Source organism: Vulpes vulpes, chromosome 9 (genome assembly GCF_048418805.1).
Source record: "Vulpes vulpes isolate BD-2025 chromosome 9, VulVul3, whole genome shotgun sequence".
In the NCBI taxonomy this organism is placed as follows: Eukaryota; Metazoa; Chordata; class Mammalia; order Carnivora; family Canidae; genus Vulpes; species Vulpes vulpes.
Window position 1 is genome coordinate 57,068,334 of NC_132788.1, and position 15,166 is coordinate 57,083,499.

A 15,166-nucleotide genomic window follows, 5' to 3' on the forward strand; every position below is an offset into this window, starting at 1 on the left:
GTGCTAACCCTGAGTTCAGTGTTTGGCACTGAGGAAGTGATAGTTGAGTATGAACCTAACCAACAGCTAAAACCCCTGCTGACATTCTGTGCCAAGTACAAGTTTATTTTTCCCGATGAACTAGATGACTTCCTCTGATCCGACAAGGAGCACTGGGTCATCCTCTAATTTCCCTTCTGGCTTTGGCTGCCAGGAAGCTTACTAGCAGGGGGAGGTGTCTGGAGCAGCCCTGGTTTCCTGTGGGGCCTTCGGTGTGCTTCCTTCTTTCCTCTCCTCTCTGAGCTCTTTCATTATTCACTTTTGGCTCCATAGTGCATGTGTTTCTACTTTTTATTGTAGCAAAATACACATAACAGAAAGTGGACTGGGCACCCCCGATGCCTCAGCAGTTTAGCGCTGCCTTCAGCCCAGGGCATGATCCTGGAGACCTGGGATCAAGTCCCACGTCAGTCTCCCTGCATAGAGCCTGCTTCTCCCTCTGCCTGTGTCTCTGCCTTTCTCTCTCTCTCTCTCTCTCTCTCTCTAATAAATAAATAAAATCTTAAAAAAAATCAGAAAGTGGATCATCTTAGCCATTTTTAAGCATTGTAGTTCGGTGGCATCAAGTCCATTCACACTGTTGTGCCACCACCCCCACCGTCCATCTCTGGGACATTTTCATCTTCTCAAATGGAAACTCTGTCCCCATGAAACACTAACTCCCCATCACCCCAACCCCAGCCCTTGGCCCCCACCATCCTACGTTCTGTCTCGATGAACTTGATGACTCCAGGGACCTCATAAAGGTGGGATCTACAGTATTGGTCCTATGGTGCCTGCCTTATTTCACTTAATGTCTGCAGTGTTCGTCCGTGTTGTAGCCAGTGTCAGAACCTCCTTCCTTCTTAAGGCTGAATAATATTACATTCTAGGTATAGACCATGTTTTATTTAAATACTCATCTGTTGATGGACCCTTGGGTTGCCTCTGCCTTTTGGCTATCGTGAATAATGCTGCAATGAGAAGTGGTATGCAAATACTATTTTTAGTATATACTTTCTTACTTTCTGAGCCTGGGGTGATCTCAGACTAAATTATAAATTAAAGGTAGATAGGGCGGCTGGGTGACTCAGTGGGTTAGACATCTGCCTTCAGCTCAGGTCATGGTCCTGGGGTCCTGGGATTGAGCCCTGCATTGGGCTCCCTGCTCAGCAGGGAGTCTGCTTCTCCCTCTGCCTCTTCCCCCTGGCTTGTGCACTCTCTCTCAAATAAATAAAATATTAAAAAATAAGTTAAAGATATATTTGGGGACACTTAGGACACTAAGTGGGACACTTAGTGGGGACATTGGGGACACTAGGACTACACTGTTTTATCTGCTCCTGCCCTGTGTGTGGGGGATGTGCACGTGTGTGAGAGACACTGTAGCCACCTGGTCCCCCTCACCTGGAGGTGCACTCATCCCCTGTGCTCCAGGTGTCAGCTGCTAATGGGTCCCACCTGTATCCTTCTGCAGGTGCTTACCCATGGCCAGCAGGCATTACCTCCCACTACGTGCCTGGGAAGTGATCCTTCCCTCTTCACCCCACTGTGTCCTTCGCCAGTGACTGACTCAGATCCGTGAGTGGGACAAGCCCTGGGGTGCCAGTCACACTGCAGTGCTCCCCAGGAATCAGACTAGTGCCAGACTCTAACCAACACCACATCTTTGCCCAGTTTTGTCTCCTGTGCCCCTTTCCCTTCTTCCAGGAGTTGTCGCCCAATAAGTCATGTGTATGAGAACCCATGCCAGATTCCTCCTCTGGGGTCTAAGACAGCATGTAGCTCCTGCATTCCCTCCTGCACTGTGTATATTGTATGACTGTGGGATGTGGTTGGAATCTGATAGGATTGACATACTGTGGCCTACTAGGGCCACCTGGGTAGTAGCGGGTACCTTGCAAAGGGGGCAAAATCCCCCTGTCTGCCACTTAGAGAAGAGGTGGGTCCAACCCCAGGAGACCAGGATATTCAGGAGGTGACCCTAGGCAGGACGGAGCAGGAACTCCTCTGGGCCTCCCTCCTTTGGGTATAGATAAGAGAAGCCCAAGGCCCTAGGAGTCCAGGGGGATAGTGAACTGGGAACCCACTGATGCCAATGGAGAGTGAGTGTGGACTTGCCATGGACCAGAGAAGCCCTGCCAGCAGGTCCTACCTTCTAGTTTTCCTGGAGAAGTTGGGTGGGGGGGCGTATAACTTCGGTGCAAAGTATTCAGATTTTAAATGTTACAACACTAAATTAATTATAAATTAATGACATTGAAATGTTATAATATTTGCAACTATTTTCAAATGTGGACTGTGAGGCTGGCTTGTGACCACCCTCTGGCTGGACTTGGGGGGCAGCAGGGAGCTGTTTGGGGCAGGCATCTGAGAGGAGCAGGGCCAGGTGGTCCTGATGACTCACATGGTTGTAACTAGTGTGTCTGCAAGTGTCCTGTATGTTTATTTCTCTTCTGTCATCCCCCGCTGCTTGGAAGTCCCAGTGTTTTGATATAGCTGTCTCTTGTTTAAAAGAGAGATCCCCTGCAAATATTTAGAAAGTGTTGAAGCCATGCCAGCACCAACCTGAGCTTTTCTTCTTGTCTGGGGTTGTCAGGTGAAAATGCAGGATGCCCAGTTAAATTGGGATCTCAGATAAGCAATGAATAAGCACCCCCCCCCCCCCCCGTATTATACAGGACATACTTAAGCTAAACATTTGCGCATTGCTTATCTGAAGCTCCCCGATAACTGCATGTCTTGTGTTTTTATTTGCTGGCTTTGGCAAGCCTCTTCATGTCAGGATCAGAAGGATCAGAGGCCCAGGGAAGGGAAGCATTTCCTTATCTTGTGATTTGACGCTATGTGAGACCAGACCCCACTTTCGATAACAGCACCGCGATGAATCAGTATCTCCCAGGGCCATGGGGGAGGGGGGCGCCAGCATGGCCTTGGCAGCCCAGAGAGTTCTCATCTGGGCCCGCTGTAGATGGGAGCTGTGCGAGGTGGTGCCAGCTTACTGCAGAGATTTGTGTTTGAGTTTTGGGGCAGCAGTCGTGAGGGTAGCAGAGAGGGGAGCTTGCAGCCAGAGTGAGGGAGGGTGGATGAGGGTCGAGCAGCACCCCAAGGCACCTCTGACTCTGCTATGCCAGAGACCTCCCTCCCTCCATGCCCTGGGGTGGGGGACAGAGGGAGAGTAGGTGTGTCTCCACGCTGTGCTCAGCCACCTGAGCACAGGGGATGCTCCCTGGGAAGAGACCCTTTCTAAGTATGCACCCACCCCTACTCATGAGAACCTGACCCTGGGCTACAGCAGAGTCCTTGCTGCCCCCTCTCCCCGCCCAGCAGGTGTCTAATCCACAGAGACCAAAGCTGTGGCAGCCTGGACCATGACCTCCACCCACCGCTGGTCCTGCCTGGAGCCCTCTCCGGGACCTCCAGCTCTGGGAGTCAAAGACCTACCCCACCAAGCTGGGTGCACTCCCACATGTGAGTGTCGGTGGCTTCCTGGCCTTCAGCCCCACCTGCACACTGACCGTAGCCCTTCATTGTGGAGAGTGGCAGACTGAAACTGAGACGACCAGAAGGGACACCAGACACCCATCACCTAGATTTTGCAGTTGTGAACATTTGGCCATTTTGCTTTTGACTGCTCTCCACACTGGCATATTATAGGCATGATGGCTCAAGAAAAGATTAGTAAAGAAGGAGAAAGTATTAATTTTGAAAGCATACCAGCTTTGGCAGCCGTCACACCTCACAGAAAGATCGGCTGGTCCCTAGTCCGTCCTTGGAACCCCACGGTTAGCCGAGATGGCTTTCTCATCTGGTTAGTTCACACCCAGGGCCGATCAGGATTCCCACACGAATTGGGCTGTTCTGTCTCAGTCCTGTTTGGATCTAGAGCAGCCTTGTCCTTTGCCTGCTCTTCTCGTGTGCTGAAGGGGCAGGGGACATTTGTCCTGCGGAATCTCCCATCTCCAGATCATCTGTGTTTAATTGCTTAGATCCCAGTGGTTCTGGTTACCTGTTGCCTCATGACCAACTACCCTGATCCTTGGCAGCTGAGAGCAACAGCATTCATATAACTTGCTCAGACATTTAGGCAGGCCTTGGCTCCTTCTTTTGGCATCAGCTGGGGATGTCTGTGGTGTTCACCTGGCATCTGGGCTGATGGGGGCCTTCAGAATGGACCCATATACCCAGTGCCATGTGCAGGAGGCATGGATGTTGGGCTCATGTGGTCTCACCAGCAGGGTGGTCACACGTCTTCCCTGGTGGTTCTGTGCTCTCAGAGACCCGGATGAAAGCCACCCGGCCTCATCCAGGCACCTCAGTATCCCCACTGCCACTCCTCTATGGGGGCAGTTGAAGTTCTGAGTCTCACTGGTTACCCGTGTCCCCAGGCCCATCCCTCAGCCAATTGCAGTGAAGGGGGGGATGAGCTTTGTGGGTTGGCTAGGTGTGGTCATGTGGCCATGCCCCAGCGTGGAGCTGGGTGCAGGGCCCCCCTACCTGAACCCTCCCCGAGGCTGGTGGGGTTCCTGCTTGTAGAGGGGCCCACTTAGGACGTGGGATTCTTTTTGGTTTTCTAGCTAGACCTCAGGCGCTAATAGTTGAGTTAATTACAGTTCTCAACTAATAACACACCATTATCTTGGTCTCTGCAGGGTCCTGCTTTTATTTTATTGGTCGGTTTATTCCCATTATCTTTGCTCCCCACACCATTCCATTTTCCCACTATGGCTACATCCAGTTCTGCTCAGTGCATATCTGTTTGCCTGTGTTTTGCAACTGGTGTATTTTACCTTGGATGTGTGTATTTTTACTCTACACGAATGGCCTTGGGCTAGCTTGTTCTGTTTCTTACCTGTTCCACTTGGTGCTCTATTTTTAAGGTCTGACCTTGTTGCTCTCTGCACAGCAAATCACCGACATAGCGTTCGGTGGGTTCCTTACAGGGATGTGTCTGTCAGGGTCCCAGCAGGAAATGGAGTGTGTGTGTGGGGGCTTCCAGGGTTTCCCAGAGAGTGGTTAATGGAGAGACCTAGAACAGAGGTGTGGGCAGGGTTGGGAGAACTCTAGTGGGTGGGGAGTCCTTAGCGCCCTGGGCCTGAAGGGGCAGGGGAAAAGGCAGCTCTCCGAACCCAGCAGGGTCACCCAACTGGAGTTGTGGCCTTGGGCAGAGCAGCGGGCAGCCACCACCAGACCCCTGCCCTGAGGGAAGGCAGGGAGGGAGATGGGGAATAGGTACCCCAGCCTCTCTTGCCCATCCTCTGGGCTGTCAGTGGCTGCCATGGAGGGGTGCAGGAGCCTCCTGGACACGGGCTGGAGAGCTCAGCCTCCCAGGTGGAGGCAGGGTGAAGGAGGGAGGGGAGTGACTCTAGGGGCAGGTAACAGCACAGTGGTCTGCGCCCTGCTGTGTGTCCCCCACCTACCAGCCGACGAATACCGGGTGTCTACCGTGGGCATGTGGACCTGCTGCAGATTTCTTTGGAGAGCTCACTGGACATACTTGTGGACCTAACTGCATATCCAGGCCTCTCCAGGGTGTCCGTCCCACTGGTCACTTAGGCCAGCTGGCCTTGTAATAGTCACAGTCTTGTTATTCTGAATATGCATCCATTAGCTAGGTCTGCCAGGGTGGTGGGTATAGGGCAGGACCTGTGCGGGTTTGACCTTGCATTTCCCCTGTGCCTGAGGAGTTCCCACCTTGGGAGTGCATGGCCCAGTCTGCAGGCATTGGGCAGCCTGGCTGGAGGCCCTTTGTTTGTGACCACGGTCTGGCTGCTGGGGCTCCCCTCCTGCAAGGAGGTCAAGCTCCCTTGCTCTGCCCCTCCCCTTGTGGCTCCTCTTTTTAGATTGGAAAGGGGGGTTGTCTGCAGAAGCCAGACATTAAGGGGGCCACTTGCTGTGGGGGCCGTGGGAAACAGCAGCTGGAGTATCCGGGAGGGATGTGTTTGTATCTGAGAACCAGTGCTGTAGAGATTGTGCCCTCCTGCGTTTCACCTGTGTGTCTCCAGCCCTGCTTGCTTATCTCCAAGGACAGGGAGCTCACCCCTTCCCCCTAGCAGCCTGGTCTAATGCTTGACCTGGAGAAAGCTTTTCCCATGCGGAACTGGGATCCACCCCCATGCCCCCCACCCTTCATACACACCTGAGGGTCCTGACCTTCCCAGAGCAGCTTGTGGAGATGTACCAGGGCTCTCTGAGGCTTCTCTTCTCTAGTTGAGGCACCTTAAGGGGTCCAGGCCCCTCCCCATTGGGCCACCTCCTCTGAACACATCTCCGTGGGTCCTAGCTGTCTCGCAGGGGGTCACACAGCCTTCAGCGCAGGAGGCTCTGAGCAGCATGCCACAAGCCCCATGCTTCCATTCTTCTAGCTGGAGACCGTAGTGGGAATGAGCATGAGGTCCCCAGTTTTGGGGTGAGCCTGGGGGGGACCCTGAATTCAAGCATACCCAACATGTGTCAGTCAGTGATGAGGCCACACAGGCTTTGTGGGGAACAGGAACCCATACCCTGTGTGACATCTCAAAGTGGCTAGGGCTCGGTGGTTTTCAAGAGGAGTTAGAAATTTGAGTTTTCTTTTTCAGAAACCTACCGCCAGTTCCTGATTCCTCTTTGTGCTTATAGAGCCCCCCTTCCTGAGGTGGCTTCTCGGCTGGGGGAAGGGGATGTCCCTTCCTGGCTTTACCAGATTCATCCGGACTTTCCTTGGGCTTCTCAGACTTGGCTTGGCCCCAGCTGGGCTGCACGTCCCCCTGCAGGCCCTCCTTCAGCAGCCTTCCCTGCCTCGGGAAGCCAGAGCTCCATCCTCCCAGGTCCTTGGGCCAAACCTCGGTGGCTCCTCCCAGACTCCTCTCCTGTCACACCCCATCCAGCCCGTCAGCAAATCCTGTCAGTTCTGCCTTTGAAATAACTCCCCTTCCCCTCATCCTCTCCTGCCTCCCATCCTTTGCCACCCTGGCCATCTCATGCCCTCTCCCTGGTCTCCCTGCCCCTGCTTAGCTCCCTTGTTCTCAACATAGCAGCTGGGTGAATCCCTGTGAGTAGAGAGTCTCGTCTGGTGGTCCCAGACTCCACAGCTCCCAGCAGCCCCTGCTGGAGCCAGAAGCCCTGCTTGATCTGACTGTTGTTACCTCACTCATCCTTGCTCCTGTGCTCAGCGATGGTGGCCCTCTGCTGGTCCTGCCTCAGGCCCTTTGCACTTGCTGTTGGGTAGGCTGACATGCAGATATGCCTTAACCTTCAGATATTCACATGGCTGTCTCCTGTGATTCACTCAGGTCTCAGATGAAATGGCACTTCCTTAGAGAAGCCTTGCTTGACCACCCTGGCTAAAATAGGCTTTCCCACAGTCCCAGTCATTTCCTGCTCCACTTCCTTGCTTTCTGTCATTTATTTCTCCATTGTGCTTATTACTGCCGGGCATTCAGTGGGTCTATTACCTGCCTCCCCACATCAGAGCCTCTCTGCTGGCACAATGGCCACAGAGCTGATTCCTTTGCTGAGAACCCCCAGTTCTAGAAGTGCCCAGCACTTAGGGCCTGTTCAGTCGGTGCTGAGTGACTGGCTGGCAGAGGCAAACCTCCAGGTCCTGCTGAACTGGGTGCAGAAGAGTCGGAGGAGTTGCTGTCATTGTCCCCTGGACTCAGGCCTTTACCCTCCAGGGGAAGGGGGGAGGGGCAGCAGCATGAGGCTGCTTCCTCTAGAAACAGTGGTGGCTCTGCGCTCTGTTCCCTCTCTCCTCTTGTCAGAAACTTTTAAGAAGCCATTATCATATTCTTTTTCGTTTGAATGTGTAAAGGTTTGAAATTTTTATAGTTACAGGTTCGAAATGACAAACACTTAAAATATTAGAGATGTCACTTTTATTCCTCCCCGCCCCCCCCCCCAGGAAGTCAGACAGTTTTAGCAAAGTGACTGCAAGCAAACAATAGCTCAGCCTCGCTGCGGTAGGTGGAGAAGGAGCCCTGTCTGGGAGTGAGGGCAGGCTCAGGGTGGTACCACTGGGATCACAGACTTTTCCCTGCTGCAGGGAAGGCTCCACGGGGCTCGGGGCCACAGTGGCGGTGTGTTGGGGTCAGCTGCTCTCAGGTCACTAGGGGTCTGCTGAGTGGGGTTGCAGAGGGCATGGAGGGCATATCCCAGGGCAGATGGGAGGTGAGGCTGGGGCTGGGGTGGGGGCCAGAAGGTGGAGAGCTGTTCCTGGGGGGAGTGGACAGGACTGACAGGGGGTGTTAAGGACAGAAGGTATCTAGAATAACTCTGGGAAGGGCAGTAGCATTTGCTGAGGCAGCTGAGGACATTGGCAGGAGCCTCCCCTGTGGCTAAACTTGTTGTCCAAGGGCAGGGGCTCTGCTGGGGGCTATTCCTGGGCCCGGCGGTCTGAGGGCTCTGGTGGGAGGCTTGGCTGGCTGTGCCTGGGATGGGGCTTGTTCCTGCGCAGCATCCACTGGACCATATCCTCTGGCTGGCAGCCAGGCCTCTCAGTGGATGGCTGGCTATCAAGTTGGACTTTGACGGGGACAGATGTTACTTGGATGGTCGTGTGTGTGTGTGTGTGTGTGTGTGTCCACCAGTGGTGTCCTGGCCCATGGAGGAGGCTGTGGGCAGGAGGCTCCTACTCAGAGGGCATGCGTCAGAAGGCAGGCAAGGGTTGGGGGGTGTCAGTGGCCCCGAGCTGGCGACTCTGTGGATGCCCCTGTCTGTGCATCTGAGCAGACGTGCCCGGAAGCGTGTACGTGTGCAGTATTACAGGGGTGCACGCATGCAGGTGAAGCTGGCCAGGGCTCCGTCCTGCCGCGTGCAGGTACTGGCGTGTGTGCACCTGCGGGCCCCCCCCACCCCGCCGTGCAGTGCTGACAGGTGTTCTTTCCGGTTCCCCCAGGCCCTTGCAGGAGAAGAGGCAGTTCGTCCGTCTCCAGGTAGCACCCAGACTGGCCACGGGACCATGGCATTGCTCTGGGCGCCTGCGGGAGCCTGGCTGGCCTTGACCCTGGCCCTGGCCCTGGGCCCGAGCTCCGGCGGGGCCGCCCCCAGGCAGGACTGCACAGGTGTGGAGTGCCCACCGCTGGAGAACTGCATCGAGGAGGCGCTGGAGCCGGGCGCCTGCTGCGCCACGTGCGTGCAGCAGGGCTGTGCTTGCGAGGGCTACCAGTACTACGACTGCCTGCAGGGCGGCTTTGTGCGTGGCCGCGTGCCCGCCGGCCAGTCCTACTTTGTGGACTTCGGCAGCACCGAGTGCTCCTGCCCCCCTGGCGGCGGCAAGATCAGCTGCCAGTTCATGCTGTGCCCGGAGCTGCCCCCCAACTGCATTGAGGCAGTGGTGGTGGCTGACAGCTGCCCGCAGTGCGGCCAGGTGGGCTGTGTCCACGCTGGGCGCAAGTACGCTGCTGGCCACACCGCGCACCTGCCACCCTGCCGGGCCTGCCACTGTCCTGACGCCGGCGGTGAGCTCATCTGCTACCGGCTACCCGGTTGCCGCGGAGATGCCGAGGCTGCGCCCTCCGCCACTGCCGGGAACTTCTCAGATGCTGAGGAGGGTGACCCCGAGCGACACTACGAAGATCCCTACAGCTATGACCAGGAGGTGGCTGAGGCGGAGGCTGCGGCGGCCCTGACGGGCGAGCTCCAGGTAGGCGCAGGGGGCCCGGCCGCGCTGGGAGGCGGTGGTCAGCCGTCCTCCGCCATCCAGGACACCCCCTGGCCGGCCATCCTCCCCAGGCCCACGGCGGCTGCTGCCCTGGGTCCTCCGGCCCCCGTGCAAACCAAAGCCAGGAGAGTGACAGAGGACAGCCAGGGCGAGGGGCAGGCCGGGGCAGAAGAGCTGGCCGTCAGGGAGCAGCCTGCTGCAGGTGGCCCCCGGAGACTGGATGGACTGCCCACTGTGGACCCAGCTGGGCCTCATCTCCCCGCCCAAGAGGGCACGGCAGCGGCGGGGGTGGGGCCTAAAGAGAACTTAATCCCAGACGCCCAGGCCACCCTTCGCAGTGCAGGGCAGGAGGGAGCCGGGCCCATCCCGGAGTCCAGCACGGCCGGCGTCCCCCCATCACAGGCCACACCGCACTCTCCCGGGGACACGACGAAGCCCAGCACCCACACTGTCCTGACCACATCTCCCGAGGAGGCACCCTGGGTCCCACCCACCCAAGAAGTGCCCAAGCAGCCACCGGTTCTGCCCCGTGTTCAGCCAGCGGAGGACACAGACCCTAACTCTGTTCATTCTGTCCCCAGAGGTGACCCTGAAGGTAAGAGCCTATTCTGGTTTTTCCAGGGACGCTCAGCCCAGGGAAGGGCAGCCTCAGGGCCCCCATCAGTGCCCCCCAGGTCTCTGCACTGTTGCCTGGGGCAGGGGGAGCTGGGTCTATGGAGCCAGACTGGGGACAGTCAGCCCGGCCCCCACATTCTAGGCCCGGAGGCTCTGAGATGGTGCTTTCTCCCTGGCTGCACTCCTAGGGGTGGAGTGGGCGGGGAGGGGTGAGGTCCCTGTTGGTGAAGGTGCGGGGCTACCTGGGGGCCTGGTAGATGCACTTGATCAGGGCTGGAGTTCCCGCAGGAGGGCTCAGCTCAGGTGCAGGCTGGGCCCAGTGGGATCTGCAGGTGCCCTGGCAGGAAGCAGGGAGTCTTGCACATGTGGTGCAGCTGCTTACTCCCATCCTGTCTGACAGTAGCACCTGGGCACGGCTGTGTTCTTGGTCTCTGAGAGGACAGCAGAAGAGATGTGGTCTCCCGTGGAGGCTCCTCGTGAGAGCCCAGTAGCAGGGCTGCCGCCCCATGCGGCCAGGGGTCCTGTCAACACACACGTCATTCCCGTCCCTGCTCTGTTCAGCACCCTGCCGGGGCTCCCACCTACTCGAAGTAGAGGCCAAGGCTCTCTTCAGGGCTGCGGGCTCTGCCGCAGTCAGCCCCATGACCTCCCAGACCACTCTCTGTCACCCTTGTCCTACTCTGTTCTGGCTGATGTCACAACAATGCCATGGACTTAGACAGCAGGCATTTCTCATGGTTCTGGAAGCTGAGAAGTCCAAGATGAGGGTGCCGGCAGACGTGGTGTCTGGTGAGGGCCCTCTGCTCCTTGAGTGGTAGGTGAAGGTGCAGCTCATCTGAGACACATAGAGAAGGAGCAGGTTTTTCTTATCTTAAAGATTTTATTTATTCATGATAGACACACACAGAGAGAGAGAGGCAAAGACGCAGGCAGAGGGAGAAGCAGGCTCCATGCAGGGAGCCCGACATGGGACTCGATCCCGGGACTCCAGGATCACGCCCTGGGCTGAAGTGCTCAACCACTGAGCCACCCAGAGATCCCAAGAAGGAGCTGGTTTTCTTGCCTCTTTTCTTAGAAGGGCACTGATCCCATCATGAGGGCTCCACCCCCATGGCCTAATTACATCCCCAAAGGTTCGTCTCCACATACCATCCCTGTTAGGGTTTTGTTGTTTTTAAAGATTTTATTTATTTATTTGAGAGAGAGAGAGAGAGAGAGAGAGAGAGAGAGAACACGAGCGAAGGGAGGGCAGGAGGAGAGGGAGAAGCAGATTCCCCACTGAGCAGAGAACTGGACGTGGGGCTCGAACCCAGGACCCTGGGATCATGACCCAAGCTGAAGGCCAATGCTTAACCAATTGACCCACCCAGGCCCCCCACCCCCCAGTTAGGCTTTTGACATATGACATTGGGGGTGGAGCATAGACACTCAGCTCTTACTGAGCTTCTCCCTTACCCACTCTGGTTAGCACTGGCCTCCTAGCCCCTTTCAGGTACCTTCCAGCCCTAGGGCCTTTGCACTTGCCACTTGCTCTTGAAATGCTCTCCCAGGTGTCCATGTGACTCATTCCTTCCTTTAATTAAGCTCTCTTTTCGAGCTTACCTACACAGGGAGGCCTTCTCTGATCATCTAGTTAAAAGAGCATTCCACCGTCCTCTTACCCTGCTTAATTTTTCCTAGCAATACCTGACATTATAGCACTTAGTTAAGTTGTTTAACATTGTTACCCCCACTGGAATGTTAGTGCCATGAGTGGAGGGACCATATGCTGGTCCCTGCTTATGCCTAACGGCCTCCAGCAGGGCCTGGCAACACAGTTGGCTCTCTGTAAATAATGGAGTAAATAAATGAGCGAATCGCTGGGGGCTTTCTGGCCATCGCCTCTACCATCCTTTTTCATCCTAACTTCCCTGCCATCCCATAAACACCTTATACTGACATATCCCCTCTCTTCCACCCATTTGCTCACACTGTTCCCTGCCCTCCTCCAGGAAGCCTTCCCTGAATCTTTATGCCTTGTCTGATCCCGTCACCACTCCCACTCTCCGGTTCCCTGCCTCACCTCTTAGGGTACCTTAGGCAGTTGTCTGCTCGTCTAGAGATCCCTCCTTATAGCTGAGAATCTATGTCTTGTTCAATCTCGTATGTAAACCTTCTCTATAAACCTTCATTAGGCATTAACTGTGACCAGGCCCTGGTGGGCCCTGGGGAGGCAGAAATGGACCACTACGGCCCATGTCCACAGGCCTGGGGCAGCGAGGGTGGGATGCCTGGGTGGTATCTGGGAAGGCTTCCTGGAGGAGGGGGCATGAGGGGGCTCTGGAATTTCTGCAGCCCACCCTTCTGCCCACAGCTGTGTGGCCTTGGGCAGGTCTTTTACCTGGCTGGGGCCCCGTTTTCCCGACTGTCAAGTACTATAGCCCTTGCTGGGCATAGACTCTGCATAAAGCCTGTACCTACGCAGTGAGGGGGTGAAATTGCAGGCTCCTCCTGACCTAGTGGGAGGATCAGCCCCCCACGACTGCCAGCCAAGATGGCTCTCCTTCCAGCCCAATTATGGTGAGTAGGGCATGGAGCTCGCCCTTGCTTAGCACCTCCTAGGTGCCAGGCCCCATTTCTGTGATTTGATCCTTTCTGCAAGCTGGGGAGGTGGGCTCCTTCTTTAAAACTGAGCGCGTCAAGGTCAGAGAGGTGTGGCTAATAGCTCCAGGTTGCAGAGTGGGAGTTGGTGGGCTGGAACTAGGGGGCTCCTCTTTACCCAGCCCTGAGCCTGCAGGATGTGGGGAGCATGCGTGGGGTGAGCTGGGGGCTGTAATGAAGTACATGTGTGCCCGGGGAGAGCTTGCGGGCCTGGCTCTGGAGCATGGTGCATGCAGCGAGTTTGGGTTGCAACCTCCCAGGGTTTCAAAATAGACACAGCCCCCACCCCTCACCCCCGCCTCTAGCTCCAGAGGCCTCTCTGTGGTTCTGGGCCTTTGGAATCTTGGAGACTGACTTTGTTCTCAGGAGCCCTGGTTATTTTTTCCTCTGCCCTGTGCTTTCTCAAATGGATTTTGAGGTGTGGCTTTTGATGAGGGCTGCTTGGGCCAGAGGCCCCCTGATTTGTTGTCCCCCACCCCATTTGAGGGCTGTCCTGGTGCAGGGCCTAGCACATGCAAAGCCCAGAGCTAATTAACAGGGCATGGACAGGCAGCTGTGTTTTTTTGGTGTGCAAGGAAAGGAAGGTGTGGGAAGTTGCGAGCCAGGGGAGCTTGGCCCTGGCCAGATCAACAAGGGCTAGCCTGCCATTGACCACCCCCACCCACCTTTCCTCCTCTCCATACCACATGTCCAGCTGTCACCCGCCGGCTCCCATGCTCTGCTCCACTACTGCTCAGCTTGGGCAAGTGGCTTACAGTTCTGTGCCTCCTTTTCTCCATTAGTAAGCCGCAGGTGAGTCCCTGCCTTGTGGGGGCATCTTGATTAAATGAGCTGATTCATGTCCAGTGCTTGGCGCGGAGCTTAGCTCTTGCTGAGTAATTAAAAATGTTAGCTACTGGTTGTCACCCTCCACTCTTCATTCTACCTGTTTACTTCTTCTTCTTCTTCTTTTTTTAAAAGATGTTATTTATTTATTCATGAAAGACACACAGAGAGAGGCAGAGACACAGGCAGAGGGAGAAGCAGGCCCCATGCAGGGAGCCCAGTGGGGGACTCGATCCTGGGTCCCCAGGATCACGTCCTGGGCCAAAGGCAGAGCTCAACCGCTGAGCCACCTGGGCTGCCCCTTTACCTGTTTGCTTCTTCAAGAGATGTTTGTGGGCCCCTGTCTGTGCTTGGGGCTGCGCCTGTGAATGGGGCAGCACAGCCAGCCTCTCCCCTCCTGAGGGTGTTCAGTGGACAAGCACACACAGAGATTTATTCATGGCCATAATTGAGGACGCGCAGCTCAGGAAGGGTGGGTGGTGGAAAGCCTGATGGGTGGGGTCAGGGGCCCGATGGAGCATCCTCCAGGAAGTGGGGACCTTGTGGGGGGAGGGCTGGGCATCCCTAGTGACCGAGGGGCTCTTAGTGGGGAGTAGCCGGGGAGGTAGCTTTGCCCTGCCCGCCAGTGGAGCTAGCTGAGAGGCGGGCCATGGAGCCGGAAATGACCCTCGCCATGTTGCCATGGCAGCCCTGGGGCCTGGAGAAGGAGGTTTCCAGCCATTGCCCCAGGCCCGGCTGGGGTGGGGGTCCTGTCTTTGAGCCGGAGCTGTGCCAGGGATCCTGGCTGCCTCTGAGCATGTCCAGATGTGGCCTAATGGAAGCCACATGCCCGGCTCCCTGGGCCGGGGAGAGGGGGTCCGATGTCTGTTGTCACTCAGGGGACTTTGTGAGATGGCCCTCCCCGCCTACTGCTGGGGTGGCAGGACGGAGGGCGGGAGCCAGGGACTTCTTCCCGCTGCCCTTCTGGGTCCCAGGGGAGGGCGCCCTGGGGCAGGTGGTCCTCAGGAAGTCCAAGTTTCTCCCTCCTGGGAAGGTCTCCAGCAAAACCTCAGTGAGCCCCCAGACCTCTTGGCAGGAAAGGGGCCCCTTCCTCGGGACCCTCAAGTAACCAGCTTCTGCAGGGCAGGGGTCTTTGGATGCTTTGACATTCTGGTTAACAGAGAAACTTTAAAACCCAAATAACTCTGTCCATTGCAGATGCTTTGTAGTTCTTGTGACTTGCGCCAGCACCGTTATAGGTGCTGTGATAATTAACCCCTTTAATCCTCACTGCCACCCCCATCCCTCGTTGACAGCAGAGGAATCAGGCCCCTTGTCGGAGAACATATGCACAGGGAGTGGAGGTAGATCCAGATTTCCCACGTGTTTCTTCATGTCTTCATCTCTGTCGTCTCTGCGTGCCCGGTGTGGGCACGGGCCGTGACAGAT

At 56.2% G+C, this 15,166-nt stretch overlaps 1 protein-coding gene across 4 annotated transcripts in view; it reads left to right on the forward strand.

Annotated features, from left to right (window-relative positions):
• Positions 1-15,166, forward strand: part of FBLN2 (fibulin 2) — an 86,418-nt gene that overhangs the window by 17,569 nt on the left and 53,683 nt on the right. For all 4 annotated transcript variants that reach the window (XM_072720206.1, XM_072720208.1, XM_072720205.1 and 1 more), the window contains one exon: positions 8,894-10,253. In XM_072720206.1, coding sequence (XP_072576307.1) covers positions 8,957-10,253 — 1,297 coding nt within the window. In that variant the 5' untranslated portion in view covers positions 8,894-8,956. The remainder of the gene's footprint in view (positions 1-8,893; positions 10,254-15,166) is intronic.